This window comes from Harpia harpyja, chromosome 11 (genome assembly GCF_026419915.1).
Source record: "Harpia harpyja isolate bHarHar1 chromosome 11, bHarHar1 primary haplotype, whole genome shotgun sequence".
Taxonomy (NCBI): Eukaryota; Metazoa; Chordata; class Aves; order Accipitriformes; family Accipitridae; genus Harpia; species Harpia harpyja.
In genome coordinates this window covers 34,087,576-34,105,450 of record NC_068950.1, presented here as the reverse complement: position 1 = coordinate 34,105,450, position 17,875 = coordinate 34,087,576, and the positions used below count along the sequence as shown (strand labels likewise).

At 67.7% G+C, this 17,875-nt stretch overlaps 1 protein-coding gene across 2 annotated transcripts; it reads left to right on the top strand.

Annotated features, from left to right (window-relative positions):
• Positions 1-677: 677 nt before the first annotated feature.
• Positions 678-17,746, top strand: SLC6A9 (solute carrier family 6 member 9). Of its 2 annotated transcripts, none has more exons than XM_052801259.1 (14): positions 678-831; positions 3,291-3,437; positions 12,013-12,169; positions 12,345-12,476; positions 13,611-13,863; positions 13,939-14,071; positions 14,471-14,605; positions 14,686-14,789; positions 14,857-15,094; positions 15,196-15,330; positions 15,672-15,771; positions 16,044-16,144; positions 16,343-16,513; positions 16,745-17,746. In XM_052801259.1, the coding sequence occupies exons 2-14, from the start codon at positions 3,408-3,410 to the stop codon at positions 16,955-16,957; spliced, it is 1,902 nt and encodes a 633-aa protein (XP_052657219.1). In that variant the 5' UTR covers positions 678-831; positions 3,291-3,407; the 3' UTR covers positions 16,958-17,746. The 2 variants fall into 2 exon arrangements, with proteins under 2 accessions (XP_052657219.1, XP_052657220.1); XM_052801260.1 differs by lacking the exon at positions 678-831 and adding an exon at positions 2,512-2,992.
• The last annotated feature ends 129 nt before the right edge of the window (positions 17,747-17,875 follow it).

The following is a 17,875-nucleotide window of genomic DNA, read 5'->3' as shown; positions in this document are numbered from 1 at the left end:
CACACTTGCTGCAGCATGCACATGCATGGACATACAGGTGCGTGCGCACGGACCCACACACACGCAACAGACACATGCACGCACATGCACACATGTACCACAGTCACACTAACCGCACGCATCCTGGCCGGAGCCTGCGGCCATCTCCCTGCCCGGGCTTGTCCTGGTGCTGTGCCCTGGCAGTGTGAGTCTGTGCGAGTGCTCGCTACGTGCGGATGCTCCTCTCTGTGCGCTTGCGGGTGTGAAAACACGGGTGTGCGGATGCACGCGTGCCCTGTAGGAGCCTGTGTGTGACCATACGTCCCATATATGTTGATGTGTGCCACGTCCCTGCACAAGCCTGCATGTGCCCGGGGGTCTCCACGCACCTGTGGGCTGCACGTGGGTTGCGAGTGCCCGTGTGTGCCCAGTATGCCATGAGAGTGCCCAGGTGCGCCAAGTGCATAGCGTGCCCATGTGTGCCCATATGTGCCCGTGTGTGCCCATATGTGCCCGTGTGTGCCGTGTGTACCTGTGTGCCCACCTGCGCTCTCTCACGCCCCGCGAGTGCCCGCGGTGCCCGCGCCCCCGGTGCCGGTGCCGGTGCCGGAGCGGGCCGCTGGGGAGCGCGGCGGCGCGGGGGGCGGAGCGCGGCGGCGGGGGCGAGAGGCGGCGCCAGCCCCCACCGACCTCCAAACTTTCATTAACTCGGCAGCACCGGCAGCGGCGGCTCCAGGCCTGGCACGGCACCGGCATCGGTACCGGCACCGGCAGCGGGCCGGACGCGGCGGGGCGGCGCCCCCGGGGTACCACCTGGTGCGGCGGGAGAGGCCGGGCGGCGGCATGGGCACGGTAAGAGGCGCGCACCTCCGCCGGCACCGGGTGCCCGGCCCGGCCGGCAGCCGCGGGAGCACCGGGCCGGGGGGTGTGCGTGGGGGGGCTGCCGGGGAGGGGAAGGGAGGGGAAGGGATGGGGGCGGCGAGGGGCTCCGGGGCGGCGGGGCCGGGGACGTCGGGAGCGGCACCGGGAACGGCACCGGGAGCGGCCGCCCGCCAGGACGGTGGCGGGAGCGGGATGCGGGATGCGGGGCGGTCCCGCATCTGTTGCTCTCCCGGCGCGGCGGCGCGGTACCGGGGGGAGCGCGGGGGCGCGGCGGGCAGAGCGGGGTCGCCCGTCGCCGCGCCCGGGGCGGGCGGCGGGGACCGAGGCGGCCCGGCCCGGTGGTGGGGCGGGGGGGCTGGCGGTAATTTTCCACGGGCATGTGCCGGGGCGGGGCGGCGGAGCAGCCACCACGTGGCGGCTGATGTAACCGGGCCCCCCCGCCGCCGTGCCGCACCGGGCGGCGGCGGCGGCGGGCGGGGGGGGGGGATGCCGGGCGGCGGGTGCGTCGCGGCGGGCGCTGCCCGCGGGGCTGCGGCCGGAGCCGCCTCCGGGTGGGGGGGGGGGGGGGCGGGCAGGGCGGCGGCAGGCCGGCCCGCTGCCCGTTTCCCGTGGGTACCGGGGATCCCCGGCTGCGGCGGGCCCCATGGATGCTGGCGGAGGAAATGGCCTCGCAGGTGGTAGCGGCTGCACCGGCGCCCCGGGCCGCCCGCCGGGTGGGAGGGGATGGGGGGGGAGGCTCCATCCTGCGGCCGGGCATCCGTGGCCTTCCCCTGGGTGCCGTGGGCTGCCTCCCCCGCCGAGGTGTGACACCCCAGCCGGGAGCCCCCGTGGGTGCCCAGGTGTCCCCGCTTCCACAGTGCCACCCGTCCTGTCTCTAGGTATGAGCCGCCCTGCCCTCCGAGCTGTCATGGCATTCCGCAGCTCTGGGAGAGCTGCCCCGTAGCGCCAATGTATTGCATCCCTATCCCTGCAGGGCTCTCCCAAGGGATGCTGCAGCCTCGGGCATCCCTGCATCTATCCCGTTGCCGCCCAGCACCTGGCTGGGCGCTCGCCTCCTTGCCAGGCTGGGAGCCGAAGCCAGCAGTGTCTACACAGGCACGCAGCCTTATCGGCGCCTGGCAGACTCTGGGGGGAGTGGCGGGCCGTCCCTTTGGGTTCTTTCCCTTCCCGAGACACGGGATGAGTCCCCGGGCTGAATTCACGGCTGCAGGGCTGGCGCTTTTGGCCTGGCTGGCGATAGGTGTGCGGCGGGGAGGAGGTCCAGCTGCAGGCCCCGCACTTCCCACCTCTGAGAGGTCCCCGTGCCACACGAGTAGCGGGGCTTGTCTTCCTCCCCGCACAGTGACGACATCTCGGCTCCCCTTGGAAACGCAGCTGCTCTTGGGGAGGGCTTTGGCGGTGGGACTCGGTATCTGCTGGCAGCAGCCTGCCTGCGCTGGAGGGGCTGTGGCCGGGGCCGGGGGCTCGCCGCACATCCCCCGGGCTCTTGCCCTTTATCTCTGCCGCCCACGCTCCCTCCCCACGGCTTCAGGGCTTTGCGCCCCTCTGCTGATCGCTCCGTACCCATGGCGGCCTGGGGACGGGCCCTGGGGTGCTTGGCCGGTAGTGGTGGTTGGGGACCCTTGGTGGGGGTCGGGGTTCTTCCACAGCCGGCAAGGGCACCGAGTGCTTGTGTGGGATCTGCAAACACCGGTGCTGTCTCACGGACAAGTAAACTGGTCTTTTGCAAGAGTGGCTGAGAGGGCAGGCCCCGGTGCTCCCCTGGGGCCCCCAGCAGCCCCAGAATGAGGCAGGGGTAAGAGCAGGGGAGGCAGCTGCCTGCCCCCGTGCCCTGTCCGGCAGCACCTGGCGCCTGGCAGAGCCTGGCGACTCAGACCCCATGCGCTGCACGTGCGTGCGATGCACCGGGGCAGAAGGCAATCGTTTCCCATCTGTGTCCTGCGCGGCAGCTGAGCCCTGTGCTGGCCCCGCTCAGTGCCCAGTCCCAGCGCTGCTGTGTGCAGCAGCCACTTCGGCTCCAGCTCTCACTGGGGGAGAGTTTGGGGGACCCCCGTTCCTGCCCGTGGCCCCCGACGCCCACCTGCCGGGAGGTCGGCAGCCAGCTGCCCACAAGGTCGCCTGTCCACGCTGGGTAAATCTTTAACTGCTTCTTGGGAAACACCTGGGAGCTGCTGCTCCTGCGGGTGCCGGGGGTTTGGAGATGCTGGAGGGGCTGGGAGCCATCAGGAAGAGAACCCGCCACCAGCGCACCCGGCCCTGGGCCCTGCGTCCTCCACCAGCCCTGCTCCCATGTGCCCTGCGGGCAGGTACAGGGGAGCAACCAGCCTGGCACAGCCCCTCGGTTCCTGGAGGGAGGGGGAGGCCCGGGGCGGGGATGTGCCCATCCCACCAGTCATGTCTCCCTTGATGTCTCTCTCCCCCCTGCCCAGCTTGCTCTGACGGTGGATTGAAGTGCACCGGTGCTGGTGCAGCGGCCAGCGCGACGGAGAGTGGGCAGGCGAGGGACCCCACGGCGGGCAGCCGGCACCGCGCTCCAGCCTCCAGGGATGGCTGATAAGTGCAGCGAGGGGCTGCTGGTAAGTGCTGGGGTGCGGGGACCGGGCTGGCATGGGCCACTGCCTCGGGGACCCAGAGCAGCTGGTGCAGGGAGCAGGACACCGGGGCTCCTGAAAGGCTTGATGCCCCCCTGTGACCCCCAGCCGGGGTTGTGCTACCCTGGTGCTCCCCCAGCCTGATGACCGTGGGGCAGATGCTGGCCACCGCTTGCCCTGAGCCTGCTGCCTGTGAGGCTGCCTGGGTGCAATGTCTCGCTGTGCCTGGAGATGCTATCGCTCATCTCAGGCGCTCTGCCTGGCCTTATCACCTGCCCCAGCTTTCTGGGCGGGTGGCAAAGGTGGGAAAGCCCTGGCCAGGCCGCTCCTCTGCCTGCTTTTGGCAAAGGGTGTGGGCATCCCTCTGTGCCAGGTGCTCCCAGAGGGGCACGGTGTGGAGCTGCTTCCCCTCTGCCTCCACCCGGCAGGCTCTCCTGGACTGGGCTGGTAGCATGGTGTGTGGGCAGAGCCAGGTTTTTCCAGGCACCGGCGTGGTACCTGACCCTCCGTTCTTGCAAGCGGTGTGTTGCAGGATTCTGTGTGCTGCCCTGCGCTCGTCTGCACCAGGGATGGCTTCGGTGCCCTGAGTGGATCTGGGATGTGCCCAGCGCATGTCCTCGCTGGAGGGCCGTGATGGCCCTGTGCTTGTGGCAGCTTTGCCATGCAGCAAGGGGTTTAGGAGTCCCGAGCTCAGGTTCCTGTGCCAGGCTGCTGTGCTGCACCCGGCAGGTGAGCCCAGGCTGGGCTTGGCTCTTCCCTTTTTCCCGATGGATGGGAACTGATTGCCGGGGCCAACATGATCACCAGGCCCTCCCCTTCCCAGGGGGCTTCCCGAAATAGCTGCACGCTCCAGCCAGAGGGCCGGGAGCCAGGACTTCCCTGGGAAGCCAAGAGCCAGGGGAGCGGCGTGCTCCAGGAGGTGCTTCCAGCGTGCGCGCGGCTCTTCCGCCTGAGTGTCCCAGCGTGGCCCCACTGGCTGTGCCTGCAGTGGGGAGCCCAGCGCCCGTCCTGCCTGTGACGGGCGGTGTGGAGAGGTCAGGGCAGCCGGCAGGCAGATGTCTCCAGGAGAAGCCCTTGGCTGGGAACAGGGAGGTGCTGAGGATGTATCCAGGCTCGATCAGGAGTCTGTCATGAGGACATGCTCCTGCATGTTGCGGAGCGCTTGCCATGGCTCCATGCTGCTGCTGTGGTCTTGCCCTGGCTGGAGCAGCTGGCATCACACCAGGGCGAGGGCTGAGCCTGGCACCCACGGCAGGGAGCCAGGCATGGGAGCACCCACCTGCTCCCAGTCGATCTTTAACCCGCTTCTCGGCAGTACCTGAGCAGCCCGCTCCAGTGCCAGGGCATGCGGAGAGGTGGGGACGGGCAGGGAACCGCAGGGCCTGGCACATGCTGTGGCTTGCAGCTCTCTGCCTGGGACTCCCCTGTTTGCGGGGTGCAAGGACACCCCTGTGCAGGACACAGGAGGTGCTGGGGGGAGCTCGTGTGGGGGCTGTGGGGAGGAAGGCAGGTCCTTGTGAGAGCCTCCCTGCTCCCGGAGCACCCCTGCTCCTGGAGCATCCCTGCACCACGAGACCCTCGGGAGGAGCCGCAGCAGGATGGACACTGGCTGCTGAGCTGCCCGGGTCACTGGGGAAGGGAGCTAATCTCCTTGGCCTGCCTCCAGGGCCCTGCCACTCAGCTGGTAAAGCGTGGTCCCTGCCTGTCCTCTCATCCCTGCCTGCAGGTGCAGCTCCTGCCACCGCTGCCCCCAGCCCAGTTGGGCTCCTGCAGTGCAAACCCTGCCCAGGGATGTGTGTGCAGCCCCTGGGGCTGGGCGGGTTTGCAGCGGTGCTCAAGGTGCCTGCTGTGTCCCCCCTGGGGAGGGACAGGGGTGATGAAGGCAGCAGCTGGGCAATGTGCAGCTGTGCCTCAGTTTCCCCACCTGTGGGCTGGGGTCTGCGCCTTCCCATTGGTCCAGGTGTGATGAGGGTGCTGTGTCCTGCTTTTGCAGGCTCTGCTTTTTATGGATGCCCCTGGGAATCTCTGCATGCTCACTCCAAAACAGCAGGCAGGAGGGCAGGCAGTGCCCCTCTACTGCTCCCAAACCCCACAGATGCCCTGACAGCGGGGTGCCCAATGGAGTGCAGGGCAGCTCCAGGGGCTGGAGCAGTCCCTGTGTGGCTGGGCAGGGGGGGTCCCCGTGGGGCCACAGGGGAATAGGGAGGGTCTGACAGCCTCTCCCTCCCTGCCTTTAAGGACATTTTGTTTTGTCCTCCTCAGGGCGCTTTGTCTGGCCTCCAGTAATGCCAGCGGCTCCTGACTCTCAGGGCTGCCTTGCTGGCACGGCCGGGCAGCCTTCGGCTGCAGGGTGCCTGGCTCAGGTGGGCTCCTGCCATCACCCCAGCCCACCCTGGGCAGACACTGGGGCGCTGCTCCCACCATGCTGCTGGGGGTTAAGGGGTGGGGGGGGCCCTGCCTGTCCCAGACACCCCCAGCAACGCGGTGCCACTGGCCAGCAGCCGCAGGCAGGGGGGCCGGTGGAGCTGCGGAAGTGGCTCTTGGCTGCGGGAGCCCTTCCCGGAATACCAAGGGGCAGTGATGGGGGGGTTGGCGGGGGATTTTTCTGCCTGAACGCCCCAGGAGAATCATGTCTGCCCCGGGAGAATGGGGCCAGAGAAAGGCAGCCCCGGCGGGAAGCACCTAGCTAGGGGATGGTGGCACTGGGGCAGGTCCCTGGGCATCATCCCTGCCCCAGGCACCCTGCAGCCCTGCTTGGGAACAGGGTGATGGGGGCTGGAAGACCCATTGCCATCCCCGATGCGCCCATCGCCCCTGCCTGTCTAGTTCAGCCCCAGCACCGCCAGCCAGCCAGGGTGGGGACCGGGGTGCCAGGGGAGGTGAGGCTCCCACTGTGGGCCCTTCGCTTCCAGCGTGTCCCCGTGGGGCTGGCAGTCCCCTCTGCCTGCCAGACGGGCTGCCAGGGGAGCAGCACTGTGCTCCCACACGCTGGCACAGGGCCTGGCATCCCTGGGATGGGGCGGTGGGTCCTGCTGTGCCATGCTCAGGCTGCTGCGGGGGGCACAGGGGCAGCGTGCCTGGGGCAAGACGTCTGGTGGTGGCACGCAGGTGGCCCGGGTGAAGTGGTGCAGCCAAACTGGGGCACGGAGGGGTGCTCGTGTGGGCACCTTGCGGGGTGTTCGGGCACAGGAGGTGCCTGGCTGCACGTGGGGCAGGACTGGAGGTTGAGCTGGCAGGGCTGGGCTGCGGTCACTGGAGCTGGCACAGCGTGGGGTGGCTCTGGGCTTGCACGCGTCCCAGGGGGGCACGGTTGGGTGCTGCCATCCCATGGATGGGGCACGTCCCAAGCTATTGGGTGGTCGTTGCAGGAGGGGACAGGGACAGGCACTGGGTGCTGGCTCGTGGGGGGACGAGCGCCCACCCCGCACACGTGTGCCGTTCATGTGCGTGGCCGCCGCTGCCCGGACCCCAGATGGTCGCCCGAAAGCGCCGTCCCGTCTCCCCGCCCTCCGTGCACCATCACGCCTCGCTGGCGCCTTGGCTGCGCTCCCCAGCCGGGGCGCAGGGCTGGGAGCAGCTGGGGCACCCTGAGCCTGGCTGGGGGGCACCCCGCACCCATCCTCCCGTGGGACACAGCACCCCACCGCGGTCCCACCCCACGCTGGCAAGGGGGCAAGCAGGGAGGCTGCGGGGTGCCCGGGTGGCAGGGGGGTCGTGGCACAGCCCTCCTGCCAGCCAGATGGTCCCCCGCGGGGCAGTGACCTTGCGAGGGTTGCCATGGAGACCCCGTGATGTCGCCAGCGGTATGACGTCAGAGTGAAGTAGTGGCACTCTGCTGGGGATGTGCCAGCAGGCAGGCTTGTCCCTGTGCCCCCATCCCCAACGGAGCCATGCCCGGTCCCCGCAGCCCTGGAGTGCTCAGGGTTGGGGTCCGGCACGCGAGGCCAGGTGGCATAGGGGCAGGAACGCGCGTGTGGGGCTGGGGGTGTTGAGGTGTGGGAAGGGGGGGGTCCGAGGGGATGTGGCCTTCTGCCACGCTCCAAACGCCGGTCCCGGCCCCAGCCAGACAGGCAGCGGTGCCCGCGGGGAGGGCAGCGCTGCCCGCTGGAGCGTGCGGGGCTGCCAGCAGCTGGACCCCGCTAATGAGGCCTCATTAAGCAGGACAGGGCTCAGCCTGCCGTGCAGCCTGCCCTGCCTGCACCTGCTGGGGAGGGCACCTGGCTCGTGGGGGCACTGCTTGCAGCGGGGGGAAACTGAGGCACGGGGGTCCCTGTGGTGTGGGACAGGCAGGGATGGTGCTGGGGTGGGCGGCGTGGTGGGGCACCGGTGCTGTGGCGGGGCGGGCAGTGAGGGGCCGAGCCCAGCCAGGAGGCGAGTGGGGAGCAGTGCCAAGAGCTGGAGGCAGCGAGCGGGGGGAGGCGGGCAGCTGCTGTGCCGGAGCCCGAGGTGCCAATGAAGCTGGGGACTCGCCGAGCTGGCCAGTCTGGCCCCCTGGATGGCGGCTGTGGGCAGCTGGGCCGCCCCCGGCCCCCTCAGCAGGTCGGTGGAGAGGTGAGAGCAGGGTCTGGGAGGGCAAAGCAGGGAGCCAGGCTGGATGGCGGCCGTGCCAGCGACGTCACCCCCACCACCATGGCTCTCCAAGCCCCTCTGTGCTGGCTCTGGGGCAATGGCTCTGCAGGACTGAGGCACAGCTGCAGCTTTGTGCCGTGGGATGCTGGAGAGGCACCCCAAAGCCCCAGAGCCAGGGATGTGGGGTGCTCTGGGGGAGGGAGGGCACAGCATGGCACCAAGCCCCTCCACGGCCTCAGCTGTGCTGGGAGCAAGAAGAGATTGCCTGACAGTTGTGTGTTCATTAACTCTGGAACCTACTGACTGCAAGAGACTTTGCCTTGCTCAGTGCTGCAGGGGCAGAGTCTAGAGAAGAACCTCCCCCCTCCCCCATTTTGTGGGCATCAGTGAGCAATGTCAAAGCTTGCCCTGGCCCTCCATGGCACCCCAGAGCTGGGCTGGTGCTGCTGTGGGTGGCTGGCAGAGCATGCTCAGGGCTGTCAGTGGGCCTGGGCAGCCTCCCTGCATTGGGGGTGGTCAGGACTGTGTAGCACTGCTGGAGGGTCCTGGGATTTGGACATCCTCCTCAGAACTGCATCACCCTGGCCCTGGGAATGCCCCCGTGCCCATCCTGGCACTCACGGCTGATGCTGCCACCACTCAGGCCATGCCAGATGCCTGTGCTCCCATACCATGCCCACTGGGGCAGGGGCAAACATGGGGCTGGGCACTGCAGAGAGAGGGCAGGGATGGCTAGGATGTGCCTGTGGGGCTGGCAGAGCGAGGACAGGCACGCTGGCAGGGCACGGCAGCCTGTGGTGCAGGACTGGCACTTGTGGGTTCATTACCCCATGTGCCAGGGACAGGGAGTGCAGGGGCTGATTATAGGAGCACCCCCCACCACCACCACAGCACCCAGGATCTGTGAACAGCCAGTGAGGGTACCCAGGACACCCCTCTCCACGTCGCCCCATCTGTAGGGACCCCTCTCCAAGTCACTCCATCCCTGGGGACTCCTGCCCCAGGCATCCTGCACCCCACTTCCCTGCCCTGGAAGAGCTGCTCTTTTGGCAAACGATGTAATTAGCACGTATTTCTATCTTCCGGCAGCCCCTGCCTTGTTCAGCCATGACTTCGACACCATCACCATGGCAAAGAGCAATGACATCAGGCTGATGACATCAGGGGTTGACTGGTGCCCTGCGTTGGCATTGCAGGAGCTGCCCTGGCACCCCATTAGGAGGCTGGGGAAAGAATTGGGGGTCCCTCACTAGTTCAGGGAGGGCTGGATGAGGCTGATGCCCCATGGAGTGCTTCTGCTGGGCTGAAATACCCCTGTGGAGGCGGTCTGAGTGGGGCAAAAAGAGGGGGGGACCACGCTGGCGATGCCTCCTGTGGGGACATCGCCTCCCAGCATTGACCCTGCCACTGCCACGAGCTTCCCAACCGTAAATCAGGGCCCCTTCGGGAAGTGGGGGGCATCCGGGCACCCCAGCCAAGCTGTCATTGTGCGAGGCAATGCTGCTTAGCATGAGAAAGGCTCCGGTGCCAGGCGGCGTGATGGATGATGCCCACTTTGCTGGGCTGGGGAAGCTTTGGCCATGTGGAAGGGGGGTCCCTGGGGAAGGGGGAGGAAGGTGGGGGATGTTCGGGGTGCCCAGGAACATCCTTCCTCCCCCCCCGATGTTTTCACCTAAGCCAGGCATCTTTTGGAGCTGCATGGGAGCACATGCATGGAAAATTTGGGTTCTGGTACCAGGACCCCCCCCGCCCCCGCTAGAGGCTGCATCCTTGCTGGCGGGGCAGCTCCCCCTTTGTAGCCCGGCTCTGTCCCATCTCCACAGCAGGGAGGGGGGATGTCTCATCTTCCCGGACGCCTGGGTTCTCTGTGTCCCCCCCTCTTTCACTATGTGGGGTTGGGAGGGTGGTTAATGAGTGTAAAGGACGGGGCAACCTTCCCAGATTTGGGGAGAGGGGGGGTGGTAGCAAGCTGATGGGTAAGCACGCAAGTGTTTGCGCACGTGTGTGTGCTTGTGCACGCATGGGCACACATGTGGCTGCCCCCTTATTGGGGACAAGCGTGCCAAAGCCCCGGACTGCAGGAAATGGGGGGGGGTGTGCAGCAGAGGTCTGGTGCCCTCATTGCACTGGTGCCAGGCAGCTCAAAGCTGGGGTCCCCCATTGGGCATGGGGGTGAAGCCCATGCCGGGGTCACCTGAGCAGAGGGGTGGCTCTCCGGCTTTGGGACAGGGCCGAGGCCCCCTTTGGGCACTGGGGCTCCAGGCTGAGCCGGGACCATGCGGCGTTCCCCCCCAGGACCCTTTGCCAGGGAGGCTGGAGCGTTGTTCCCCCTCCTGCTGGCCGTGCTGCTCATTAGGAGCCTCGTTAGTGCAAGCAGTCTAATCAGAGGCTTCCCGATCGGATCAGCATGCTCGAGCAGGCAGTGTGCCCTAGCGTGGGGACAGTGCCAGTGTCCTGTCCCTCCACCCCAGGGACCCCTTGGCCCGGCTCCCGCTCAGCACCCCCACAATAAGAGCCTCCCCCGGGCTGCTGTGAGCTCATTTCTGATGGAGCCTTTGCCCATGGGGTCTGGCGTAGGCACCCCGGTGCCCTGGCTAGGCACAGCCAGCATATCTCCCCTATCGCCCTGCCCAAAGTGCCCGCCGATCGCCCCTCTCCCCCAGCCCTGCACCCCGGCAGCCCCCCCGCAGCCCCCGGCGCGTGCGGGCCCCGCTTGCAGCAGATGGCTTTGTTTGGCAGCGCGGTGCCGGAGTCACCGGGCATCACGTCCCGGCTGTGCCGGCCCTAATCGAATGATACGGTTAGGTGCACCGCGCCTGCTGCCCGCGCCCCGCCGGCATGAGCAGATCCAAAGCGACGGCTCCCATTTGTGGCCCGCTCGCTGCCGGCGTCAGCCATCGTGGGGGGCACACGGGGGGGAAGGAGGTGCAGCGGCGGGAGCAGCGTGAGCGGGCACGGGCACAGGGGTGTCTGTGGTGGGGAGATTGGCACCGTGGAGTTCCGGCGTGCTCCTAGGGCTGCCGGCACCCCATGCTGCTCCCGTAGGGTCATGGGTGCTGTGGGGCCGTAGACCGACCGGCACCCTCATGCTATGCACCCGTCGCCTGGCCTTGGGTGGGGAAGGGAGGGCTTGGGGCACCTGCAGCACCCCAAAATGCCATCTGTCCTCAGCCCAACCTGCCAGAGCTCAGCAGCATCCGGGCAGGACATTAGTGTGACCCCAGGGCCATGTTGGGACCGAGCCATGGGGTGATGGGTGCCATCTCCGCCGGGGGTGATGGGTGCTCATCCCTGTTGTTGTTGTCCCCGGTGTGAGCTCACATTGTGTGACAGCCTCCACAAAGCGCCCTTTCTTGCTCCCGTCTGCCCCCCCCCCCCCGCCAGGTCCCCTGCGGTGAGGGACGGCTGGGCGCTGGGGCTGTCCCAGCCGCGGGGACCCACCTGCATGGGACCCCCGCCATGCTGCCCCAAGTTCGGTGCCCTCGCTGGGCACTGAGCCAGAGGCAGGACCCCGGCTGTGGCGGGGTGCCTTTCCTGGGGGGGGGGGGCCACCCAGCCCCCCGCCTGCTCCAGTCACTGCACCCCACGCCCCACTGAGGGGGGCCCCTGCTTCACCCCGGGGGTCCCACCATTCCCCCCCAGCCATGGGCAGTGGCCACCCAGCAGGGCCTCTCTTGCTGGGCGCGGGGAGGGGGGGGGCGCGGGAACAGAGGCCCCTTTGTGCTCAGGCGCCCGGACCTGCTTTGTATGAGTCGCAGGCTCTTCCTTCGCTGCAGCCGGGCTCCGGGCAGAGCTATTCATTGGGGGGGCCGCCACCGCCGCCCTCCCCCTCCTTGGCACTGCCTGTGCGTGGCGGGTGGGGGGGGCTGGCATAGGGGAGGGATGGGGAAGGATGGCGGGGACCACCCAGCCCCACTCAGCGGCCGTCACCCCTCCGATGGGGCCGGCGGGGGGGTCCCCGGTTGACACACCCCGCGGCATCTCTCCACAGAACGGCGCCGTGCCCGGGGAGCGGGGCAAGCAGGACAAGAGCGTCAAGCGCGGCAACTGGGGCAACCAGATCGAGTTCGTGCTGACCAGCGTGGGCTACGCCGTGGGGCTGGGCAACGTCTGGCGCTTCCCGTACCTCTGCTACCGCAATGGGGGAGGTGGGTGTCGGGGGGGCCGGGGGAGCGGGGTGCCTCTGGGCAGGGGCGGGGGCGTGCACCCTGGCCCCACGCGGTGCTTGCCGGCCCCAGGCTCGCCGGGGTGGTGCGGGGCGCGGGGAGCACAGCCGTGCCCGGAGTCGTTGCCCACTTTCACCCTCTGGTTCCTGCCTGCCAGGTGCCTTCATGTTCCCCTACTTCATCATGCTGGTGTTTTGCGGCATCCCCCTCTTCTTCATGGAGCTCTCCTTCGGGCAGTTCGCCAGTCAGGGTTGCCTCGGCGTCTGGAGGGTCAGCCCCATGTTCAAAGGTAAGGAGCTGCCCGTCCCCACCGGCACACTCTGGCACAGGCTGCCTGCCGGCACAGCCCCTGGCACGTGGTACGGCCCCCGCACACCCCATGTGTGCCCTGCACACACACCTCTGGCACATCACACGGCCCCATGCAGGCACCTGCGGCTCGCACAGCCCCATGCACGCGAGCCTTGCATGCACATCACTGCCTGCATTGCTCGGGTCCCCTGTGCGCACACCCACCCCGGGCCACGCTGCCCTGCACACACAGCCCGCCTGGTGTCTCCCCTGCATGCATTACACACGTCCCTGCACATGCGACGCATCTCCTGTGCATACCCCAGCCCTGCACTGGCATCCACTGCAGGCATTACACACACATCCCTGCACATGCCACATGTGTCCCCAACGTGTCACTCTTGCAGAGGCCGCTTAGGTCCCCTGAACATGCTGCAGGTGCCCATGGCCCCTCTGGCTGTGGGCACGCTCCTGTGGTCCTCTCCCTGCACCATAGGCAGTGGGTGCTGTGCCCACGTGCATGGGTGCTGGCCATGCTCAGAGCTTGCCCTGCCGTGGCTGGACCCCGCTCTGGGTGCACCTCCTGGCACACTGGTGTGTTCCCACGCTGCCGGCTCCCCTGGCACAGGCCTGCACACTGCCTGCCAGCTGATGTGCCCACATGTCACATCTGAGTGTGGGCAGCCTGTGCACATGCGTCTATGTGCTCTTCTCCGTGGTGTGCTCAGCTTGGGGTGTGTTTCCCCTGCTTGTGTGGCCTCTGTCACATGCCACCAGGTCGCCACAGCCCTAAAGTCACCACAGCCAGGAGAGACCCCCACCCAGTGGTTCTCTAGGGCTGCAGAATCCGAGGGTTTGCCTGCAGCCTTGCGGGCCATGCCTCCCCCGTGCATTGCCACATGTCCCAACGGACTCTCAGCACCACTGGGCTTGCTTGGAGGTAGAGGATCCCATGCACAGCGCTCCCCACCCCAGTGCCACAGCCAGGCCCCGAGCCGCAGCATGGCTGCAAGGCTGCCGACAGCGCCGCATGCCACCTGCCCACCCCGTCCACCCCAACCCCCCGTGCTGCGCGCCGTGCCCGCGCCGTGCCGCACCATGCCGCTCACCCCCTCCCCGGTGCTGTTCCCAGGCGTGGGCTACGGGATGATGGTGGTGTCCACGTACATCGGGATCTACTACAACGTGGTGATCTGTATTGCCTTCTACTACTTCTTTGTGTCCATGACGCGCGTGCTGCCCTGGACGTACTGCAGCAACACCTGGAACACGCCCGACTGCGCGGGGGTGCTGGACGGGAACCTCTCCAGCCGCACCGCCCTCAACCTCACCCGCCTCCTCAACGCCACCCAGAAGCGCACCAGCCCCAGCGAGGAGTACTGGAGGTACCGGGGACAGGGATGGGGGACGGGGGAGGCGGTGGTGGCGGGGCCCCGCTGACGCCGGCTGCCCCCGTGCAGGAGGTACGTGCTGGACCTGTCGGACGACATCGGGAACCTGGGCGAGGTGCGGTTGCCCCTCCTGGGGTGCCTCGGCGTCTCCTGGGTCGTCGTCTTCCTCTGCCTCATCAAGGGCGTCAAGTCCTCGGGGAAGGTACCCGTGTGTTCCCCCTCTGGGCCCCACTCCCGTGGGAGGACACGCCCCCCCTAGGCATAGCCCCTCTCCTATTAGGAATGCACCTCCCATTGTAGATGCAGCCCCACCCCTTCTGGGCACAGCCCCTCCCCTTTTAGTGCATGCTCCTCCCACTCTGGGAAAGGCCACACCCCTTGTGGCCTGGCCACACCCCTTCTGGGGACAGCTCCTCCCATGTGGCCATAGCCCCTCCCCCTGGACCATACCTTCTCCTCCTGGTCCATTGCTCCCCACTGGACCATAACCCCTCCCCTGGTCCATAGCCCCTCCCCCAGCCCATAACCCCACCCCTGTCCCAGGCCACACCCCTCATCTGTCCCCACCCTGTCCCTGCCCCACTGAGGTGCCGTCCCGCAGGTCGTGTACTTCACGGCCACCTTCCCCTATGTGGTGCTCACCATCCTCTTCGTGCGCGGCATCACGCTGGAGGGGGCCCTCACCGGCATCATGTACTACCTGACGCCCCAGTGGGACAAGATCCTCGATGCCAAGGTGAGTGGGGACGAGGGACGGCGGGTGGCTGGGGGACAGCAGGGCTGGGAGGCACAGCACTGACCACCCCACCGCCGCAGGTGTGGGGTGACGCGGCCTCGCAGATCTTCTACTCGCTGGGCTGCGCCTGGGGCGGGCTCATCACCATGGCCTCCTACAACAAGTTCCACAATAACTGCTACCGGTGAGTGCCCGGCTGCGGTCCCCCGTCCTCCCGGGCCTGCCGCCGGTCCTGACCCTTCTCCCCACAGGGACAGCATCATCATCAGCATCACCAACTGCGCCACCAGCGTCTACGCCGGCTTCGTCATCTTCTCCATCCTGGGCTTCATGGCCAACCACTTGGGGGTGGATGTCTCCAAGGTGGCCGACCACGGCCCCGGCCTGGCCTTTGTCGCCTACCCCGAGGCCCTCACCCTGCTCCCCATCTCACCCCTCTGGTCCATCCTCTTCTTCTTCATGCTCATCCTCCTGGGGCTGGGCACACAGGTAGGTCATGGTGGGGCAGTGTGGTGGGGTCACCGTGTTGGGGTGGGGTGTCATGGTGGGGCCAAGGTGGTGACATGCTGCCCCCTCTGCTCCACCCGCAGTTCTGCCTGCTGGAGACGCTGGTCACGGCCATCGTGGACGAGGTGGCCAACGAGTGGATCATCCGCAGGAAGACCTTCGTGACGCTGGGGGTGGCCATTGCGGGCTTCCTGCTGGGTGTCCCGCTCACCACGCAGGTAGGTGACCACGGGACTGTGGTGACAGGGTGCCTTGTGCCTGTGCCATTGCCATGGCAAAGTTGCCTCACTGACACCATTGGCCATGTCCACGTTGTTGCCATGACCACCCCGGTGGTGGTGATGACACCCAGGGCCTGGTGTTGCCATGCCGACACTGGCGATGGTATCCAGACTAAGTGCCACCATGCTGATGCTGGCATTGGGCCTTACCATGCCAACCAACCGCGGCGGTGGTAGCCGGGCTGTTTGCTGCCGTGCTGCCCGGCGCGCCTGTGCCGCTACCCTGCCGACGGCTGTGGTACCGCCGGGGCAGCCATGCCAATGGGTCCCTCTCACAGGCGGGCATCTACTGGCTCCTGCTGATGGACAACTACGCTGCCAGCTTCTCCCTGGTCGTCATCTCCTGCATCATGTGCGTGGCCATCATGTACATCTACGGTAGGTGCAACCGCCTACGGCCAATCAGCTGGCAGGGCTGCCCCAGCCAACCAGTGGGTAAGGGGGTGTGCTAACTTCTAGCCAATCAGGGGTTTGCTGCATGCTAACTGGCAAGGCCGTTGGCCAGTCGGGGCAGCCGTGACTTGAGGAGCCTGGTGGGTCCCACCGAGCGGGTGCTGGAGCGGGTGCTGGGCAGGGCTGGGAGGGGGCTCGGGGTCCCACCGGGGCCCCAGGCCAGCCGCGCCAGGGCTGATGGCCACTTGTCCCCCCAGGGCACCGCAACTACTTCAAGGACATTGAGATGATGCTGGGCTTCCCACCTCCGCTCTTCTTTCAGATCTGCTGGCGCTTCATCTCGCCCGCCATCATCTTTGTGAGCATCGCGACCATGGGGCACGGGGCCATGGGAGGAGGGGGCAAGGAGCCCACCTGGACACCCCACTCGCCCACCCTGGGGAGGAGGGTGCTGGGCTGCAGGAGGGCAGCAGGGATGGGGCAGAGCAGGGAGACTGGGGGCACGCAGAGCAGGCTGGCTGCTCCCCACCGGCTGATCCTGCCTGTCCCTCCCCAGTTCATCCTGGTCTTCACAGTGATCCAGTACCGGCCCATCTCCTACAACGACTACGTCTACCCAACCTGGGCCATCAGCATCGGCTTCCTCATGGCGCTCTCCTCCGTCATCTGCATCCCCATCTATGCCATCTACAAAGTGTGCCGCTCCGAGGGGGACACACTGCTGGAGGTGGGTGGCCAGGGGCTAGGCCCCCTTGTCCGTGTCCCACCTGGGGCTGCCTGCAAGGCTGTCCCCCACCCCACTCGAGCTGTCAGCACCCTGCAGTGGCTGTGCGCAGGCAGCATCTGTGGGGCACCCCATCTCCAGGCACCCCTGGGAGCTGCTGGCATGTTGGGGGATGCGGGGCAGGGGAGCATGGTGGATACTAACCCTGTCCCCGTCCTCTCCCTCTCTCTCTAGCGCTTGAAAAATGCTACCAAGGCAAGCAAAGACTGGGGCCCGGCGCTGGCAGAGCACCGCAGTGGGCGCTACGCCCCGGCGTTCAGCCCATCGACCGAGTCCCACCTGGAGGTGCAGCCCCTGCAGCCGGAGAAGGGCCGGAGCGAGGCGGTGGCTGCCTCCCCCGTGCAGGGCAGCAACGGCTCAGCCCACAGCCAGGATTCCAGACTGTGACCCCCCGCCGTCCCCGCACCCCCTCTAACCCCTCCTGCGCGGTGACACTTTCGCACCTTCCGCTGGCGGAGCCTGGCTCCGGGCCGCACCGGACCACGGGGGGCTCTCAGCGACCGTCCCCGAGACCCCCCACCTCCTCACCGGTTAACCCCCCTGCCCCCCCCCCCCCCATGGCGTTCGTTAACCCTCGTGTTTACGGTAACCTTTGTGCGCGACGCTGGGACAAGAGAGGAGGGGGCACAGCCCTGGGAGGGCCGGGAGCCAGAGGCACTTTGCAGGGGCCCTGCCCCGGGGGGATGCACAGGATGGGGGGAGCGGGATGCCCCCCAGCTCCCGGCCCCCCCGCAGCCAGGCAGCCTGCGCCGCCGTGGGTCACCCTCCTGGCCTACCCACGGGGATGGTGTGGGATGGGACCAGGGCTGGGGCACGCCAGGACTGCCCGTGGCCATCCCAAGCTGTGTGTGCGCATGGCTGTCGTGGCAGGGGCTGGCACTGCAGGGACCCCCCAGCCTGGGTGGTACCCGCTGTGGCTCAGAGCCTGCAGGGTCCCATGGGTGGCCGTGCCCAGGGACGGTGCCAGGCACCAGGCCAGCACAGGGAGATGGGGGCAAGCACACTGCCTGCACCGGCAGTGGGAACTCACGGCACAAGACATAAGCACTTAGAGCACACGTGTGCGTGCATGTGTGTCCCTCGCAGACACGGTATGGGCACACATGTGGCATACGTGAGCATGCACATATGCATGGTACCCCGGGGCTGTGCAGGTGGCGAGCTGGCATGCCCCCGCCATGTACCCCTCCATCCTACGGCCCCAGTGGGGGGCTGTGGGTGCCCACCTCAGTGGCCAGGCACTGCCCGCAATGCTGGGCGCAGCTGTAAGCAGTGTGGGCGCAGCCCAGCACTGCTGCCTGCCCC

Coding starts and splice junctions, on each gene's coding strand:
- SLC6A9 (XM_052801259.1), top strand. CDS start 3,408: ATGGCTGATAAGTGCAGCGAGGGGCTGCTG. Junction 3,438..12,012: donor AGTGCAGCGAGGGGCTGCTG/GTAAGTGCTGGG, acceptor ATCTCTCCACAG/AACGGCGCCGTGCCCGGGGA. Junction 12,477..13,610: donor GGTCAGCCCCATGTTCAAAG/GTAAGGAGCTGC, acceptor TGCTGTTCCCAG/GCGTGGGCTACGGGATGATG.